Genomic DNA, 20,535 nt, shown 5'->3' with positions numbered 1-20,535 from the left:
GTCTAGTAATAAAGCCTGATTCCAGAAAAGCCCTCCTAAAGCACAGACCACACCACAACGGTACCAATCTGGGTGTCACAGTCAGGGGGATACACTTTAAAAACAGTGAATGTAACAATAACTAAACATTCCCTGCAGGTGACTCTACCTGGTGTATGGTGATTGATTCACCTGAACTGAATGTTTTGAAAAAAAAATGTTATAAATCTACCTAATAGAGTTCTAATATTATGTTATTAGATGCCAAGTCGTAGATTTATTACAGCTACTCCTTTCTTTGAATCTAATTTTCTCTTCTAATCGGACATAAATGACAATAAAATACAGCCTATGAAGATGATATGATTGGTTGCAAAGTTTCTTAGATTTAAAGGTCCTTTAAAGAAATGCTGAATTTCCTGACTCTAAAGATATTAAGCCTGCATACAAATACAGTAAAAGATGCCCTAAATTTGTAGCTTTCCTGCATAAAAAACATAATGTAAGTGTTCGGTTTGTTGTAATGCAAGTGTATATATTTCGACACTACAGAATTTGAAATCTTATGCAGTTTTGATCTCAAGGCAAGTGAATGTTCCAGCAGTATAGCATTGATCTTATGTGTAAAAGGAATGTATCTGCGTAAACATAAATTTTAAAGACCAGGACCTGATTAGATTAGCCATTTCACATATGATGCATCCTTAAAGTTTAATAGAAAAACCGTGAAAGCCAGCTTCAATGGCCAGCCATGTAAGGCACATTGCTAAAGACAGCTGATCAGACAAAATGTAGCTTGGCCCAGGTAAACATTTCCTTTTACGTATGTCATCTTCACAGAGATCCCCAATTAGGTACCATATACACAATACATAGCCAGCAGAATAACTCCCATCAAATAAAGCAAAAAAGACCCAATATGGAAACTCTGCATTGCATAGATGTATTGTGAATGTCTTTTTGTCTCAGTTTTTCTCCATCTTTTGTTGTCATTTTGAGAAATAATTCCAAAAAAATCCCATCATCTTCTTCACATATTCATTCACCCAGATTTCAGGGCTCTGTATTTGTCTCCACATTAGGAACTGTTAAGCAATGCAAAAGGGATCCAGAAGACCTGGGTTGTGTCGTTAAATACATTCTATTAACTCAGAGGGAGTTCTTTAAGTGTCTGTTGTAGAGCTAAAAATCTGAATCTGTATCCATGAGTTCAGCATCCATGAGGTTTGCTCTGGAATGCATGGGGGGAATCTCTGCTCTTCTAGTTTGAGTCCTGTCATTGCAGGGACCATGTCTTGTGGAATATGATGGCATGTTCCCATTCGAGTACTGGAATACACCATCACGCCTTGGATGAGGGAGAAATTGAACACCACTATTTTGACCTATAGGAAGCTCATCAGTGCAGTAAGGATGAGAAAGAAAATTGGCATGAGTGTATTGTTTGTATCCAAGATGGTCATCCATATTCTCCACATGATATAATCCTCCATTACGAGTTGGCCATCTCCCATATTCTCTGTTTAATCCTGGAAGAGCCTCTTCAAATTCCTGAGGTTTCACTGTTCTGGTCACTAGACCAGGCTTAACAGGCAGCTTTGGGAGACGAGGTACTGCTGTTGAAGCCCTTTTATTATAGCTTTCAATTCCTTTACTTTCATCCACTGGTCTGACCTCTTTCTTCTTTCGCTTTCTCTTTTTATTAGATTTCTTCTCCAGCCTGTAAGGTTTATCAGCATCTACCAGCCAAAAGTTTTCTCTCTCTTCGGGAGGCACTGCAATAAAAAGTTTTTTTAAAAAAAGCACGTTTTTTAAAGTTTGCATGTCTTTTGGCTCTTAGGCCCTGTTCACACCTGAGTGTATTTCAGCTCGTAAAATGCTCATCTCTGAAGTCTCAAAATGCCCAACAAGCAAAATCCTATTCATTTCAATGGCCCCTGTTCACATCTGAGCATTTTGTTACCTGAAGCAAAACGCCTGAAGCTCAAAAAAGTGCATGAGCTTCTTTTTTTGGCAGATTACAAGCGTTTTTGTTAGATGTCTATGCCTGCCTCCAAAAACCTGCAAAAAAAAAAACGCCTATAGAAAGCCAGAAAAAATACTTGAAAAAAGCCTGAAAAAATCCCAAAGAAATGCCTGAAAACGATACATTCAGGTGTGAATGGAGCCTTAGCTAAAAAAATTAAAAAAAATAAGGTCATTTAATTACTGTTTACACAAAAATTATACCAATTAACCGGCATATATTATTTTTACATTTATATGGCAAATGATTGTGCTTACCTGGAGTTGCCACTGGAGTTACAGAAACATCTTGAGGCAAAATGGCTCCTCTCCTGGCAACCATCTTTGTGACATGCTGTGCCCAAGCCGAGGACATGTCAGCTGATGGCTCATTAATGTCAAAGTTAATGCCCGCTGAGGAATAAATGAAACAAACATTGTGACTTCAACCATATGAATTAAGGATAAGACATTATTATCTGTGTTATTTTTTTTCTTTTTTGGTTTTTTTTATAAGCTCTGGCGTAGAACTCCAACATTTTAAACATCTAGGTTTGATATATACTTTTATATTTTTGAGTATTAGAGGTCAAGAGAGATTATTCTTTTTTTTACCAAAACTAAAATAGTGCGCTGTCCCTTTATATAATAATAAATCATTCACTAAAATCAGTTTGTAACAATAAAGTGCAAAAAAAAGCTGTGCAACTTACTGAAGTATATGGACCTAACTGCCCCACATATGCAACTGAAAGCAGTGTAACACATGTATAACACAATATATACAAAATGAATAGAATAAGAACAATTGATGAAAGGCTCTTGTTATTAAAAGTCCACATATGAGTGAAGGTGATTAAAGTGCTCAATGTGCAATGATTTCTCAAAAAGTGCTGAAGTACTCAAAGTTGCTCCTTTAACCACTTCAGCTCCGGAAGGTTTTACCCAGTTAATGACCAGGCCATTTTTTTGTGATTCGGCACTGCGTTATTTTAACTAACAATTGCGCGGTCGTGCGATGCTGTACCCAAACACAGTTGATGTCCTTTTTTCCCACAAATAGAGCTTTCGTTTGGTGGTATTTTATCACCTCTGCGGTTTTAAGATTTTACACTATAAACAAAAAAAGAGCGACAATTTTGAAAAGAAAAATATATATATTTTTTTATTTTATGCTATAAAACATTCCCAATAAAAAAAATGTATTCTGCTACATATTTTAGGTAAAAAAAGCATATAATAATTGGTTTGCGCAAAAGTTATAGCGTTTACAAGCGATGGGATAGATTTTTGGACTTTTTTTTTTGTTCGTTTTTATTAGTAATGGCTGCAATCAGCAATTTTTAGCAGAACTGCGACATTGCGGTGGACAAATCTGACACTAAGTGGCACTTTTTGGGACCAGTGACACCAATACAGTGATCAGTGCTAAATAATATCAACTGTTACTGTATAAATGACACTGGCAGGGAAGGGGTTAATACTGGGGTTGATCAAAGGGTTAAGTGTGAGCCTAATTGTGCTTACTAACGGGGGGGGCTCTGTGACAGGCACACAGAAATCGGTGTCTCAGACACACAATCTCATTGTTTACATAGGCTCTCCTGTCAGTTTCCCCCGAAGATCGCGGGAGGCTGGAGGAAATCGAGCCCGCTCCTCCCGTGGTCTGGCTCCCGCTGTGTCTAATCTCAGCACCGAGACCGCGTGCACATAATCACGTAGATCTACGTGATTATGCGCAGCCGAGCTGCCCTCCCACAGTAAATCTGCGTGGGGCCGCGGCGGTCGGCAAGTGGTTAAAGATGATGACCGTTTACCAAGTGATGTTAATCCCGAATTACAGGGATCATAAAAGCATGATATCCATCTCCCGATAGTAAGTTCCCATATTACACTGAATCTTAGCAATATACTTCACAATGGAGTAGACTGGATTATAAAAGATCAGCCCTCATTGCCCCATTGATTCGCTCTCCAAAAGGGTCACGTGTCACAAAATGGCACATAATTGTGAAGTGAAAGGAAAATAATAAATGGTTTTCAAAATGTTTTACAAATAAATATGTGAAAAGTGTGACATGCATTTGTATTCAGTTAGTACTTTGTAGAACCACCTTTTGTTGCAGTTACAGCTGCAAGTGTTTTTTGGCATGTCTCTACCAGGTTTGCACATCTAGTGAGTGACATTTTTGCCCATTCTTCTTTTTGCAAAATAGCTCAAGCTCTGTCAGATTGCATGGAGAGCGTATGTGAACAGCAATTTTCAAGTCTTGCCACAGAATCTCAATTGGATTTAGGTCTGGACTTTGACTGCACCATTATAACACATGAATATGCTTTGATCTAAACCATTCCATTTTAGCTCTGGCTGTATGTTTAGGGTTGTCCTGCTGGAAGTTGAACCTCTGGCCCAGCCTCAAGTCTTTTACAGACTCTAACAGGTTTTCTTCTAAGATTGCCCTGTATTTGGCTCCATCCATCTTCCCATCAACTCTGACCAGCTTCCCTGTCCCTGCTGAAGAAAAACATCCCCACAACATGACATTGCCAGGGTTCAGGGTGATGTGCAGTGTTAGTTTTCAGGCACACCGAGCATTTTGCTTTTAGGCCAAAAGTTAAATTTTGGTCTCATCTGACCAGAGCACCTTCCTTCACATGTTTGCTGTGTCCCCCACATGGCTTCTCATAAACTGCAATTGGGACTTCTTATTGCTTTTTTTCAACAATGGCTTTCTTCTTGCCACTTTTCCATAAAGGCCAGATTTGTGGAGTGCACGACTAATAGTTGTCCTGTGGACAGATTCTCCCACCTGAGCTGTGGATCTCTGCAGCTCCACCAAAGTTACCATGAGCCTCCTGGCTGTTTTTCTGAATATTGCTCTCCTTGCCCAGCCTGTCAGTTTAGGTGGACGGCCATGTCTTGGTAGGTTTGCAGTTGTGCCATACTCTTTCCATTTTCAGATGATGGATTGAATAGTGCTCTGTGAGATGTTGAAAGCTTGGGACATTTTTTATAACCTAACTTTGCTTTAAACTTCTCCACAACTTTATCCCTGGCCTATCTGGTGTGTTCCTTGGCCTTCATGATGCTGTTCACTAAAGTTCTCTAACAAACCTCTGAGGGTTTCAAAGTACAGCTGTATTGATACTGAGATTTAATTACACACAGGTGGACTCTATTTACTAATTAGGGGACATCTGAAGGCAATTCATTCCACTAGATTTTAGTTAGCGGTATCAGAATAAAGGGGGCTGAATACAAATGCACACCATTTTTGGATATTTATTGGTAAAAAACTAAAAAAAAAAAATGTATAATTTTCCTCTTACTTCACAACTATGTGCCACCACGTATTGGTCTACCACATAAAAGCCAAATAAAATACATTTACGTTTTTGGTTGTACCATAACAAAATGTGGAAATTTCAAAGGGGTATGAATACTTTTTCAAGGCAGTGCACGTGTGTTTTCATGGCTTATAATTACATATGTGGAGAACTTAAGATCCATATTCTTCAGTTATTTGCACAACTTTTTTTACATTTTTGCACTTGAGGCCCCTTTCACACGGGCTTTCCGATCTGGTCCACCTGTCAGTTCTTTCAGGCAGACCTGATCGGATGTTCCATGTACCTCTATGGAGCAGCGGATGTCAGTGGAGACATCTCCGCTGACACCCGCTGCTATTCGATCCCTATTTTCCATCCGTCTGGAGGATCGGATCAAAACGGACAGGCGGTCCGTTCTCATCCGATCTCCCATTGAGGAGAGCGAAACTCTGACAGGTCTGTCCCTGCAAAGTAAGCGGAGACAGACCTGTCATCCGCCTGCTCAGTGGGGATCGGCGGATCGATCCCTGCTGAGCAAAACGGAATCCGCCTGGCGCACCGCCCGTGTGAAAGGGGCCTTAATGTTATGAACCAATTTTTAAGTGAACAATTTATTTTTATTTAATGGGACAGCACACTATTTTTGTTTTGATATTAGATCAGTGTCTGGATTATATAGGCTGCAGCAGTCCGGTAAAAAAAAAAAAAACTTTTATTCAGTTTTCTTTCGTGTTTGAGCTGAGCGCAAAAGTTCCATTTATATTAAGATTAATATTATTATTACTAATAATAATTGAAGAGACTATGCTCTGAAAAATGTGCATAATGCCAGATCCTCGAACTCCACTGCAGCAGTGGTACAAACTGTTCAAAAACACACCTACAGCCGGCTTAGTGGACATTGATGGAAAAATGGCACACTGATCAGTCCATTTCTCCATTCCATCAGCTCTCTTCTCCTTTCACATTATTTGCTATAAACACATGCGCATGCAACAGATCCCAATTTCCTGCACCTCCTGTCTCAGTGTTGAAGGAAAATATCAAGATAAATTCAAAATACTTACACAAGCTGCATTTAAGCATACATTTTGGAGGCTCTTTAGAAGGGCTCAAATAGCGGTGTATGCCAATTTTGGTGGGCTTTAGTTCAACGCCTTTCAATGACCAGTTCACTTTATAATTATTATTTGATGGAACAGGGATGTGCCTTGGTGTGACTAATGGAACTGAAGTATGAGTTGAGGACTTATTATATTTTTCCTATGCATGCTTTTATTAAACACTGGCAGTCACAAATTGTATTTATACATACCAACTGGTCCTTCATGGGAAACTGTATGGAGACTGAAGGACAGTTCCTTTTCGGGATTATTAAGCAACTCCTTCCTCTTGGAAAATGCCTTTGCAATCATTTTACTTTTCTTGATTCTCTTTGGTTCATCATCACTGCGACCTAAAATTCTGTTCATTTTAGGCATAAAATAAAATACTGATGAAGTTACAGTATAGTATATACTTAATAACCAAATAAAACCCAATATAATCTTTAAACGGGAAACTTCTGTCAACACTTTGTTAAAGCTCTGTTAAGTGAAAAACAACTTCCCTGTATCTGTTTTTTTGTTTTTGGATACATAATTTGGTGGAAATAAATAAATCATACAGCTTTTAGCATCTATCTTATATTTAAGCCTGTCATAGAAAATCTAGCGTTTTGTTAATCCTGGACGGTTCAGCACCCATTAGACTCAGGACAGATCCATCTAATAATAGACCATCCCCTTTTTTGGTTCCTTTGAGTAGGAGAAGCTACTCACAGCCAATGTAACAATCCAGCGATGTACACGAGAGCAGTGGTTTTCACCGCTCTCTCCCTCCTCTGCCATTGGCTTCCACTGGGTGGAACAATCACTTCAAACCTGATGGGTTTACAATCACTTGAAATCTGAAGGTATGTGGTAGAGCTGCCTGCTCTGAGTAGGTTACATTAGTCTAACATTTTATTTTCTTGTTACGGTTTAAGTCCCACAATGCACTGCTCTAGTAGCAGTTGCAAGATAAAGTTTGTAAAAATGATCAAAGAATGTGATCAACCGTTCACTGACCACAGTGAAAACTTGTTATCGAAAACCGGTCTGTAATTTATTTTAAAACAAAGGTTCTCAAGTGATTATTTTTTTATGTGCAAAAGATAATACATTTCTTTCAGTGCCAACAAAAACAAAGAAATCAATTAAACTGATGAAAAACGTAGAGTTATTGTGTTGGACTTGACTGAAAACTGAACTGAAAACTCACACAAAAGTGATAATACCCTTTAAAATGTACTGTATTTATTTTTTATAATTCAGCTATTATTTTCACCGTTCCTGAATCTGCATCTGATTATTCACTGTGGGCCAACAAATGTTGTTCATAATAAACCCACATAGATAATCATGGACATTGCCGCTGTAAAGATTTCTATGCAGGATGATTGCTGTTGTCTTACCTGCACCAGGCTCTCTTCCAGATGATAATGGTTGCCTTGGTCCAAACCCATGTACTCATGACTATGCCAGTGCCAAACATTGCAAAGAGGTTAATCTTTTCTACCAGGAGACTGGGCCTGTTCTTTATTTCACACTCTGGAATGGGTTTATTAGTTTGGGTTGCAATAGTCACATTGGCTTCGCACCTTAAGGACAGAAAAAGTCAAAAGTACATGATTTAGAACCTGGAGATCAGAAGGAAAAATCTACCACACGCCAGTTCTTATATTTCCCTGGGACTCTTGCGTGGTGATCTCCCAATATACCTTAAAAAGTCCCAGTTTCACCCAACTGCTGCATTCATTACAAATCTTAACAATGGCATCACACTTCCCAGAGGAATTCATTAAATATAGAGTAAACAAACAATAAAAGTATTAGCCACAAACTAGTGACTAGAGTAGGTCCCTTTCTGTAATCCCACATCCCGCCCTGACCTTGTAATACACCTCCCTACCCACAGCCAGCTTTTAAATTCACTTGTAAATGAAACATGACATGATGAGTTTGTGCCAACAACATTAATCAATGCCGGCTTTTAGTATTAACTATGGATGTCAACTTAGAAAATTATGTATATTACAAGTAACTAATTAGTTAATGAAATACATTTGGAAACTAGGTATTTTTTTGGTGCTCTACAACATCACGCGACACTGAATTATAATAAAATTTCAACATTTATTTCAACATCTATAAAAACACACATTTAGCTCCAATAAAAAATATATTTGCACTTAGGGTTCATTTTTATCGGTCTTGCTCTTTACAGTTATACTTTGATGGAAAATCATGTTCCGACCTTTAGACTTCTTCAGGGGATATTTTGTCCGCATATTGTTCTATCAAATAAACATACAGTATAAATATAATATACACAAAAGAAAAAAGGTAAACAGAGTACAGATGCCATTATATTCAATGATGCCATGTTCACATGCTTACCTCATGTAGATTATTATGCTAATTAGAGTAAGCATGTGAACATGGCATCATTCAATATAATGGCATCTGTACTTTGTTTTTTGTGTATATTAGATTTACACTGTATGTTTATTTAAAAGAAGGTTATGCAGATATAATATCCCCTGAAGAAGCCTGTTGAAATTTTAATATAATTTAGTGTTCGATGTAAAGCACAAAAAAAATCCCAATACCCATTTTTTAAATGTGTTTTATTATACGGGATGTGGTGCGTTGGCTTATTGGTGATTCACCCACATTTATTTTCCACTAGTTAGTTAATGACTGTTACCATGTTACAATAGCCTTAGACTGCTGATGTGTTCCAACTGAACATATGCACACAACAAGCTTATAATACATGATAAGTAAGAAGAAACCAAGTACCAATCCCGAGCCCAAGAAGTGGTACTGTACTACAAACCAACCTTAAATTGCCAGGCCTAATACCTGCTCCGCATCGTGTATTTCCCTCATGTACCTGACTCTCTAAATAGCTCTACATTGGATTCAGAGATATCAAGAAATTATTTACCCACCTTTGCCCACCCAACAATGAAAGATCACTTTTTGGTCGAGTTGATCTTAAAAGATCAAAGCAGTTGCATTCAGCATTGCTTGCTTCTTAAAATTCCTTGTAAACATTATACTTCCTGACATGTCACATGTCTAGGCACTCCTGTTTTTTAGCTAATAACTGTATATCTGCGGTATGAAATCATCTAAGGCACTGCTGACTCTGTGTGCTAGTCTCCATCATTTTGGGTTGAAATTTGTTAATGTCTCTACTGTGCTGCTCAATGTTCTCCTGGGGCTTTCTATGATACAACTGTATCGGGGGGCCTGCAGGTCTAGCTTCACTCTGCTTCTGCTTTATTTATTCCATAGAACTGTGCTTTCTGCACCTTTCCAGCTGCTTCTTGATCATTAACCTATGAGTCATCAGATCATCAGTCTGTAGGAAGGCAACTCTTTTGTGAGGAAGCAAAGCCCTGTTCCTCTACCATGATGGCTGCCTACCCTCAGAGACCAGGAATGGAAAAAGGTATGGCTAGTAACGATTGAACGCTACCATTCCTAGGTTCTCAGTGCTGAAACCTTATATACTATTAAAGATATGTAAAATTTTAAAACTGTAGATGTAGGTCCACTATGTTGCTTCTGAAGCGTGAACAGGCTTTCTGAGTGTTGTTAAGTTGCCAATTGTTTCATTTACGTTCTGAAATGACTCATTTATATCATCATAATAATACCCAAAAGTGTAACTTTCCCCCACTTATACATATTCTCCCAAACATTTCAAGCCACATCTTTCAATAGTCAATTTGCAACCACTTTTGCCCCTTCTAAATGCTATATAACCCTTCAATAAACAAAACTGTAATAGTTTGAATACTGTCAGGCACAGAATTCTATATTCAATTGGAATATTACACACCCAGTCCTATCTGCACCCTGAGCCCCTTACCTCTAGTAATTACAGTTCTTAGAGAAGAAGAACGTAAAATACATCACTGAGCAATAAAGATGTAAGTAGTAGGCAAAACTAATGCATTTGTTTCTACTATTAAAAACATATGGCCGAATGATTCTTGGCAACCCATTTTCACATAATAGATACGTTTAGCGTATGAAGCAGGATATTGCCTGACCGGTAATACTCACAAGACATATTCACGGAAACTTCTCTCCCACTCTGCCTGGTTAAAGAAGTCATAGAAATGACAAGTGAAGGTGAGAAGTACAAATCCAAAGGCTAAGAATCCAAAAATTCCTGTATCACAACAAAGCACAAAAGGCAAAGTTATTTTAACAAAAAGATGCAAACAGTGATGTATTTAGTTTTATAGTGAAAAGCTACGCATATACAGTATATAGGCAGATTTGATCACTAACCAATGTGCTTAATATCCTATTTCATGCTACACAAATATTTGTATGCTAAAGTAAACTTTTCCAAATGCATTTCATTTATTGAAATCACACGAAATTAGGTTTGTGTAGCTGGCTGATTATCACATACACAGCCAATATTGGCCACTAGGAAAAAAAATATATAAATATATATAATAATATATTGGGTTTTGGTGCTGCTAAATTTAATATATTTGGTTAATGTAGTTCTTAAAATCTGTTAATTTAGGTAATCCAGGAGATGTACTTGCTTATTAAAGTTTATGAATCAATGGCAAGTACACTATAATAGGTTATTCATTAGATGCATATTAACATATGTAATGCTAAAACTGATGAGTTAAACCAAAATTACTAGTGCATAAATACATATAAAGCTTAGCGGTTTAAAGTGCATACGTGCTTCACAAAATGTCCTTTAAGTGATACTAGTGCTTAAAGTGCATTGATACTTAATAAATAAAAATGCGTTTGTCTGTGTAAAGTGACTGAGTTCCTTCATAGGTTCTTACTGGATATTTTACCAGTGATTTGAAAATCACTCTAAATCACATGATACTCCAGAAGATTCCTAAAAACTCTCTAAATGCATAGTTTCTATATATAAACGAATAAACAGTATAAAATAAATGAACAATATTGATAGTCCATCTAAAGCTTCTAATAAAGTGACCGGTGCTCTTCACAGTGCTTCAAAAAATATCTGTGCTTCCAGTGAACAAATGGTGCTTCCCCGAAGGTCCCACACCAAAAATCAGTCCCCACAAGGGGGTCTCAAGCCTCTCACAAAGGTGATAGTGTCCGGGTCTGTCCCTCAGGGTCCATGATCGTCTATCCTCTTGGTTACTCATTTGCACATAAATATAAATGCCAATAGCCTATAATGGACCAGTTTGGATAAATTTATTAAGTAAAAGCAGATACACTTACTTAAAAAACAACAGCAATTTGCGTTCTCGTCTGTGCTTCCATTCACAGGAAATCCACGCATGGGACCCGTAATTTTTATTTAACTTGTCAGTTTTAGCATTACATTATTATTATACAGGATTTATATAGCGCCAACAGTTTGCGCATTACATATATTCATATGCATCTAATGAATAACCTATTATAGTGTACTTGCCATTGATTCATACCCTTTAATAAGCAAGTACATCACCTGGATTACAAAGGTTGGACTACCTAGATTTTAAGATTTACATTAAGAAAATATAGTGAATTTAGCAGCGCTAAAACCCAATAATATATATATATATATATTTTTTTCCTATTTTTATACTTTCCTCCAGGGGAAGTAAATGGGTTGGCAGCAGCTTCATTTGGATAATAGAGGACACACATTTTGAAAATCATATCCCTTTTGCGCAGGATTAAACCCAATTACTTCTAATATTGGTCACTAATTTCAGATGACTGAAGTGTGTCTCTGGCCAAATTAAAAATAAACTGAAGTACATTTCTGAACCACATGAATATTTCCCCATGCTTTATTCTTTTAAAAGCAGTGCAAGTAAAGTAAAATATATGTGGATCTGCCAGAAATCTATCCCACTAAAATTCTGAGCAGTATTTTCTGCCCTGGCAAGTTGTTTCTTCTGGACTACAGAATTCTTTCCACTCCTAATTTCTGTAACATAAAGGAAGCTGTTCTGTAGTCCAGCACAGGAGAAAAAGGCAGTGATGACAACACTGCTTGATATTATTTGTGTACCATAGCAAGTGTTGTCATCTTAAACAGGAAGTTAGAAGCTCAATAGATTTATGGCATGAGAAAAACGCATTTTTCTGTACTTGCAGACAAAACATTGAGAAATGTGCATCGCAGAGATGTACAATATTTGTTTTTTTTTCATTATGTTCTGATAAAAAGGCCTCGTTTACAGCTATGGTTGGGGGAGGCGTAAAAATGCATGGTCACCAACTGTACATATGCCACAGCAAAGAATGATTCCCACTGTCACATTTGGCAGGTGAACCCCCCTCCCCTCCAAACACAAACTATTCAACTAAATGGGGGCTCCCTGCAACAGCAAGCATTGTGGCACGCTGGGTTTAAAGGGTTAAAACCAACAGTAAGGAGGAGATATATCACCTCCTCACCACCTGTCAAATGCCTACTGAAGAGCGATTTGAATGCAGAGAACAGAGCTCCACCTGCTACATGCTGCCTACAAAACATGGGTGGATACAACACCAGTCACCCTGCACAAGGGGAGAAAGCAGCGATGACTGGTCTTTATTAAAGGAAGCTTTGCATAGAAGTAAAGTTTCACAATGGATTACTGCACAGATCTAGAAAAAAATGGACAAAGCACACCAAGATTTAAAAAGGAATACCCATGGCTCCTGTATTTAGACAATATTTTCTTATCTTTGAATTCAGCTTTAAATTACCCAGAGACTGAATAGAAATTGAGTTACCTAGCCTCAGCATGGTTTCATTAATTTTACTGGCTGCTTTCTCACTTAGGAGTCCAGGATGATTGCTTTTGATAGACAATAATGTCATTACTCCTAAAAGAAAAATGTAAAAAGAGCAAAAATTTGACAAATATTATACACAATTTAAAAAAAATAACCATTTGGTATATAAATGTATCTACCTATAATACATTTAAATTTTGACATCGCTTTGCAAGTGTACACCAGAAAATAATTAGCTCTGCTTTGAATAATTTGAAATTAGGATGTATAATAATAAGAAGAAGAATGTATATTTAACAATACTAGTAGATGAGGCCTAAATTCAGTTATATTACTCAATCACCCAGGACCAATAGTACTTTTCCCATTATTGTATGCTGTAAGGACAGAATTCAGATTTTCCCCTTTATACACAAGAACAAGTACTAAGTGTCATGAAATATAGTGATATGGCGGGAATAAATTTAGAACTCCATCAAGGGCCTGGCTAGGAATCTGACAATTCTTTTTGGATTGGTATGTCTGGTAACATTTGATCCCATAGAGGCTGCACATCCTAAATTAGTTCTAAATAATGCAGTTACCAAGACTTTTTTGTACCAATCAGATTAAGGCCTCATGCACGCTGGACTTTTTTACAGCGGCTGTTTTTGGCGTCAGATGTTTTTTCTGCAGCCAGTAAACTCCCCAGCATGTTGTTCTATGTGTCCATGCACACATAGGCTGGTATCAGCAGTTTTTGGCAGGAGAGTTTTCTGTCTGGAAAAAAACCCCAAACTAGTGGGTTTAGAGAGGAATTTTTCAGCTGTAAAAACGCTCTAACTCTGATAAAAGCTTAAAAATGCATGGTTATTCTGCGTTTATCAACGTTTTTGGGTCATAAGCTTTTGTGGGAGTATAGTTTTGCTAAAAAAACACTACAGCTGAAAAAAGCAAAAAAACTGAAAAACTCCTACAGCTACAGCTTTCTACTGACGTTTTGATAATGTCCAGGGTGCATGAGGCCTTAGCAGTTGTGACAATTCTTTATGAGGACCTGTAGTTTGTATGTGGTTTATTAATTCATACAAAGCATAATTTTCTAATCAGTTAAGGATATGGCTCATACATCCTAGACCTGTGATAGCACAGCTTCTGTCAGCAATTTAACCTCTAAATAATCCCTTGTTCATCTTACCCTGCCCTAATTAACTTCTTCTTCTCCCTGCCCTCAATAGATAGTTTTTCTGTTTTATTAAAAATTATTTTTATAGTATCTAAGGCTGGCCATACATTATACAATTTTCTTGTACACATCTCCTTAAGTCCCCATTCACACTAGCGCGACTTGTCAGGCGACTTGGTCGCCTGACAAGTCACGGTGGGTCGCCTGCCATTGATTAGCACAGTACCCGTTCTAATAGGAGCGACACAAGTCGCTCCGACTTAGAAAAAGGGTCCTGTACTACTTTGGGGCGACCTGGAGGCGACTTGCATTGACTTCAATGATATGAAGTCCGTGCATGTCGTGCCGAGGTCGCGGTGCACAGAGTACTATTGGTCCTGGGTGATTGACAGGTCACCCCGGCAAGTCGTGTCGCCCCTGTGTGAATGGGCTCTTAGATTTACCAAAACCATATATTATGAGGTCAAACCTAAACACTATGGATGGGCTCAGGCATGTTTGGATCGTAGTTCCAACCCACCTGAGCAATCCCGCCAAGAAGCCATCAATGCACACCGCCAACCATAGGCAGCGTGTATATGTGCAGCTGCGGGCTGGGAAATGCCTATGTTTAGGTGCAAATTTTTACTTAAATTCGCATTTAACCAGACTACAAATCGCACAGGGCCCTTTTCAAAAACAGAACGTGGCCGCCCCGCATATGTGTGAGAAAGCTCTATTGAAAGCTGGACCGATTCACGTTATGCAAATTGGAAACAGTTAAAAAATCCATCCAATTCGCATATACTGTATGTGAACCATGCCTTAATAAAAGGGGTTTTGCTAACTTCTATTATTTTTAATTTTATGTGTGCGCGCGCATAAAAAAAAAAAAATGTGGAAACTGCCTTAATTTTAAGCAAAATCATTATTTTACTGGCAGATTTGTCATTTTTTGTATTAGAAACATGTTAGTGTCATTATTGTCAGGATGCATCACAGAAATAAATCTGTATTTATTTAAAATGATCACTGGTGAAGCTTGAAAAAGGTTTTTTGTTTTTTTTACTTCTTTCTATTTAAAAAATAGGGTAAATTATAGTATTCTTGGAAGCAAGCATTGATCCCACCCTCACTTATCCTCCCAAAAATGTCTTTATTCTGAACCATAAGTAATAATTACTTAATTAATTAAAAAAGTTTTTGCCAAATGAACAGACCGACCCATGGCTGAAATGCGAAAGTTGAGTTTCAAGAAAGCAACTGAATTACATACATGTAATCTGTTTAACCTGCCAACATAATTGTAATTTTGTTTACAACGATGGCTCTCTCAATAGATACAATGGAGAGGTGAGTGTAGCCACCCATGAATAGGGAGTGTGTTATTCACAGGATTGGCAAGAGAAAATAAAGGAAACAAGAAAATGAATGCAAGAACATCTGGTAAGTGATATTATATTTTTGTTTTTGGACTTTGATACGCTTACAATAGAGGGGCCAGCTGGCTTACTATGCAGTTGACAAGGATATCTGGAGCATACAAATAATAAATCAACAAAATGGCTATTATCTGATTTTACGTCCTGTTCCCTTAAAGCGGAGTTCCGGGCACAAAATTCAATTTCTAATAATTACTGCATTGTATTCCTTACTCTCCGCTGAGTCAGAATTGGATATTCCCATAGTTTTTTTTTTTTCACTTACCTGTATACAGAGGTTTGTATACTCACCTTTCAAAGGACTTCCTCCCTCCTGTGCCTCGGCTCTCCTCGTCACTTCCTGCCGCAATGCGTCCTGGGAGCTCTTCCTCGGCCCTCCCATGATGCACTTTGCAGTCACATGGGCGGCCGACCACTGTTCTCATTTCTTGACTCACAGGCCTACGCCCACTGGAATCAGGAAGAAGGGAAGACATTTCCCCACAACGGACTCGGCAATCCACAACAAAGATGGCGCCGCACATCAGAAATTATATAAAGTAAGATTTTATTCTTGCAAACTCATTATTTAACCATTCTAACCAGGATTAGCGGATGTATCGATGTGTAAGGGTGATTGTTAGGGGGAGATTGAAAAAAAAAAAACGATTCTGTGCCCGGAACTCCGCTTTAAGTCATGTTATACAGCACATTGTGCTGTGTAATTTGGCCCCTGCATTATATAAAAAAAAACCTCTCTGATCCTCTGTAAACTGACCATGGTTAATCATGGCTGCTGAGTCCTGATACTGTGGTCAGTTTATTAAAAAAGAATAGCGCGCAATTTTTTGCCTGTTTACTGTGGTCAGTTTACATGCCTCCGTCATCAGCAGCTCTCCTCTGTCTCTCCTCTGTGCTCCTCTCCCCCTGCCCTCTACCCCCTCCCCTCCATGCCTGTCAGCTCTGTGTGTGAGCCACTCCTCCCCTCCCTTGTAGCACTGTTCCCAGCAGTGCAAACATTACTGCTCAGAATTACTGCCAGCCCCACTGCTAGTAAAACCTGTAGTATATACTGCATGCCATTTTTTAAAATTCACCTTCTAAAAACCTTATTTATTCTCCCCTTTCAGTGGTCATGTGGCCGCCCGATGTATTAACTACAGAGAGAGGCCACGGGACCGCCCAACAGATGTCAGAGGGAGATCTCGGACCCTCCCTCTGTAGTATATAGATCGGAGGGAGAGAGCGACGGGCGGTCATGTGACCGCTGATTGTGTGGCCTGCCTTAACATCCCCTTTAATTTTTTTTCCAATCATTTTACCATGACACCAATTCTTACATGTAATAATCTCACCTCTGATTAAAAAATAACCTCCAACAATTAGTACAATTCCAATTGGAGCCAAGACAAAGCCGGCTCTGTATCGGTAATTCTTGTATCCCACAAAGCAGATCCCACTCACAGAGTCTCCATCAACCTGTTGGAACACAACAAGCAACAAATTCATCTTCCAATCAGAGCACTTTTGTGAATGGAGGGCTATTCTGCCATGCTACTTTAACTTTGTGTTTTTGCATTTCCATAATAAATATGATAAATATTATCATACAAATATCATTAAAATGATGTGTAATAGGGGTTAACTCCTTACTATCCAATAAAGATTAGTTGTAAAGCACGTTGTAATACTACTCATGCACATGACAAGTGAAAAAGAAAAGTGTATTCCAATAAACATTTGATTATTTAAATTGTTGCAATGCATAAAAGATATATCAGTACATACATTTCAGCTAAGGTGGTATTGCTTCTTAAAGTAACTACATATTGGTCTAATAACAAAAATACATGCTAGTCAGGTTAAGTGTCTGCAGTCGTATTAGTAATTACTAAACTTACTGTATGTGACATTTAAATTTCCAAAAACTGTACTTTTTTTTTTAATGACAACCTTAAACTTTATTGATAGATAACTTCAGGTTGGACCTTTTTGCAGGTATAGCTATGTAAAACATTAAAAAACAAGTGCCTATACTGTTTAAAATCCACTAATGCCCTGCTTCACCCTGCTCTGCACATGCTCAGTTATCCTGTAATCAGTGGCCCCCTGATCTGCTGACAACCTCAAGATTTACTGCTGTAGAGGGGGTGGGGACAAAACAGGAATGACACAGACTGTGAAGGATTAGGGAGAGAGAAAGGAAAAGGAGGGAAGGTGACAGGAAAAGGACAAACTCTGCTGTTAGGGAGATATAAACAAATTCAAGTGGAAATTCATTTCTCCCAATCAACACTGATTATTTTTAATCCTCGTGCTACTAGCATTAGTAAATAAATAGGAAAGTAGATCATTTTTACTTATTTTAAACTGTTTTTTTTATATTTCTTTAGTTACTTTCTGGTTTCTTGCCTAGACCATATATCCTAGGAGTCTTCAAGGGGGAGGTGAGGAGAGGGTTTCTCAGTGAAGCACACTCTCCTGCATGCATGCTTGAGTTAAGGGTGGACGAATTCCAGGAAAGTAAATGCTACATGAATCATATGCCTTTACTCAACATAGCCAGGACCAGAAATGCTAGGGGGGGTTTGTTCAAAGTGATTTCTCAACAAAATTATTTTTAGAGACATAGATGGATGGGGGAGTTTGATTTGAATATTAAAAATTAAATAGTGTTTTTGGTTCGTGGTGCTAAGATGCAGTGAAGATCCATTTTAAACTTACAGGGATAGTGTCTTGTCTTATCTCTCTGAAAGGGCCGGTACAAGGGGTGGGCGGGAGGGCCGGCTGCCCTGGGCGGAGTGTAGGAGGAGTGTGGGAGGGGGCGCCAAAACACTGAAGAATCACCTTTTTTTAAGCTCCTGTATTGCTAAAACATGTCCAAAAGCAGAGACAATAATGCGCCCATACCTCCTGCAGGCTTCCCGCCCCTTGCTGGAAAGGAGAGAAACACTCTCCTGGGCACAGGTTTCGTACAGGCTGGCTGGTTGGATCGGGACCGTGAGAGCTCCTGTACAGGTGGGCGGGGCAAGCAGAGCACACTACACTGCTGTCCTCTCCTCCTCTGCAGAGTGAAGATAAGAGACAGATAGCAGACTGCATTTCCTCCTCCTGTGAGTCCCGATCTGTCTGTCCTGTCCTGTTTTACACTGTGCAATGTTGTGCTGTAAAAAAACCTGTACTGACCCTTGCAGTGCAGGTTTACTAAAGAGAAAGTAAAATGCTTTGAATAGGTTAGGAATATACTGGGACTTTTCAGGCTCATATCTTAATGAAAATCATGCCTTTTAATAAGATATGGTGTGTATGTGGAATACATCTACAGTATGTAGAGCCTGAAAAGTCCCAGTATATTCCTAACCTATTCAACGATTTGACCATAAACAAGTGATGTGATGCAGCCCAACTCCAGCAAAGTGAAACAGTCCACCCTTGCGGTGCTGGGGAAATAGCCTCATGTATACTTTCTCCAGCCAGCTGCAGCGCTCTCCTCTTCCACCCAAAGTCTCATCACATACCATGTAGGAACATTAACCCTGTATGGTATGATGAGGCTGGAGTGTGACCGCAGCCAGTCACAGCCAGTGACCGCAGCCAGTCACAGTTTACCCAATCAGCTGCAATGCTGATCAGTGTATTCTGACAGCGAAGAGTCCCCAGCATCAGAATACGTCTCGTGGAGGGGATTTCTTCATCCACCTCTTGTGTGGATGGATGAATCTGTAAGTGTTTTTTTTTTTCAATGCAGCCAACTGGCTGAAAAAAAAAAAAAAAAAAACCTATGCATGTGTGCCAGTTTAAGTGCCGAATCACACTATTGCAATGCCAGACATCGCATGTGATTTGCACCACATTGCTGTGCAGATCACATGCGATGTCTGTGCAATGTGATTTCAGCCATACAAACTTTTTGGCTGAAATCACATCCCATTTGCACAAAAATGGAGCAGGGCCCTTTTTTTGGTTCGCACTGGAATCGAATTGCATGGGTGTTCACCAGGGGCGGACTGACCAGTCAGGCATTTCGGGCATTGCCCGAGGGCCCGGGGTCAGGGGGGGCCCGGCAGGGCCGTCTTTCTGCATGGGCACACTGGCAATTTGTCTGGGGGCCCCACGCAGGGTGACAGTTTCCCTGATCTGATCCCCCAGGACGCCGCAGCAGCAGCTTTACTGTGCGCTGGACTGGTTGCTAGAATGGCCAGCCGACTGGCGTCTAGCAACCAGTGACGTCCTGAGAACGAAAGTGAGGCTGAGGAGAGGAAACAGGAAGCAGAGCAGAGAGGATCTTCCTCGTTCTCCGCGCGTATATGTCTGGAATGTGTGGAATGTCTGGAATGTTCCCCACCTCCTCCCTTCATCTGCTGCGTGCGGCTGACTGAGGAACTGTCAGCAAAAAACCTCAGAGCAGGACCGAGCAAAGGCAAACTGCTGCTTGAGGTGATCTCCCTCATTGCAAATGTTTATCTAGTTTTTTTTCCTCCTCTCTCTCTCGACCTCTTTCTTTCCCTCTCTCTCTCTTTCCCTCTCTCTTTCTCTCTCTCTCTTTCCCTCTCTCTTTCCCTCTCTCCCCCTCTCTCTCTCTCTTCCCCCCCCCCCTCTCTCTCTCTTTCCCTCTCTCTCTCTTTCCCTCTCTCTCTCTTTCCCTCTCTCTCTCTTTCCCTCTCTCTCTCCCTCTCTCTCTCTCCCTCTCTCTCTCTTTCCCTCTCTCTCTCTTTCCCTCTCTCTCTCTTTCCCTCTCTCTCTCTTTCCCTCTCTCTCGCTTTCCCTCTCTCTCGCTTTCCCTCTCTCTTTCCCTCTCTCTTTCCCTCTCTCTCTCTCT

The 20,535-nt window shown here is 39.3% G+C and overlaps 1 protein-coding gene across 1 annotated transcript in view; it reads right to left on the bottom strand.

Moving 5' to 3' along the window:
* Nucleotides 1-944: 944 nt before the first annotated feature.
* The window catches only part of SMO (smoothened, frizzled class receptor), a 69,852-nt gene continuing 50,261 nt past the window's right edge, over nt 945-20,535 (bottom strand). Inside the window, exons 6-12 of the mRNA XM_082255297.1 lie at nt 17,072-17,195; nt 13,149-13,241; nt 10,476-10,584; nt 7,808-7,993; nt 6,629-6,777; nt 2,263-2,397; nt 945-1,754 (exon numbers count right to left, since the gene is read on the bottom strand). Of these exons, the coding sequence (XP_082111423.1) occupies nt 1,162-1,754; nt 2,263-2,397; nt 6,629-6,777; nt 7,808-7,993; nt 10,476-10,584; nt 13,149-13,241; nt 17,072-17,195 (1,389 nt within the window). The 3' untranslated portion in view covers nt 945-1,161. The remainder of the gene's footprint in view (nt 1,755-2,262; nt 2,398-6,628; nt 6,778-7,807; nt 7,994-10,475; nt 10,585-13,148; nt 13,242-17,071; nt 17,196-20,535) is intronic.

Source organism: Pelophylax lessonae (genome assembly GCF_965119305.1).
Source record: "Pelophylax lessonae genome assembly, chromosome: 4".
Classification (NCBI taxonomy): Eukaryota; Metazoa; Chordata; class Amphibia; order Anura; family Ranidae; genus Pelophylax; species Pelophylax lessonae.
The sequence above is the reverse complement of the archived record's forward strand: the minus strand, read 5'-3'. Positions and strand labels throughout refer to the sequence as shown.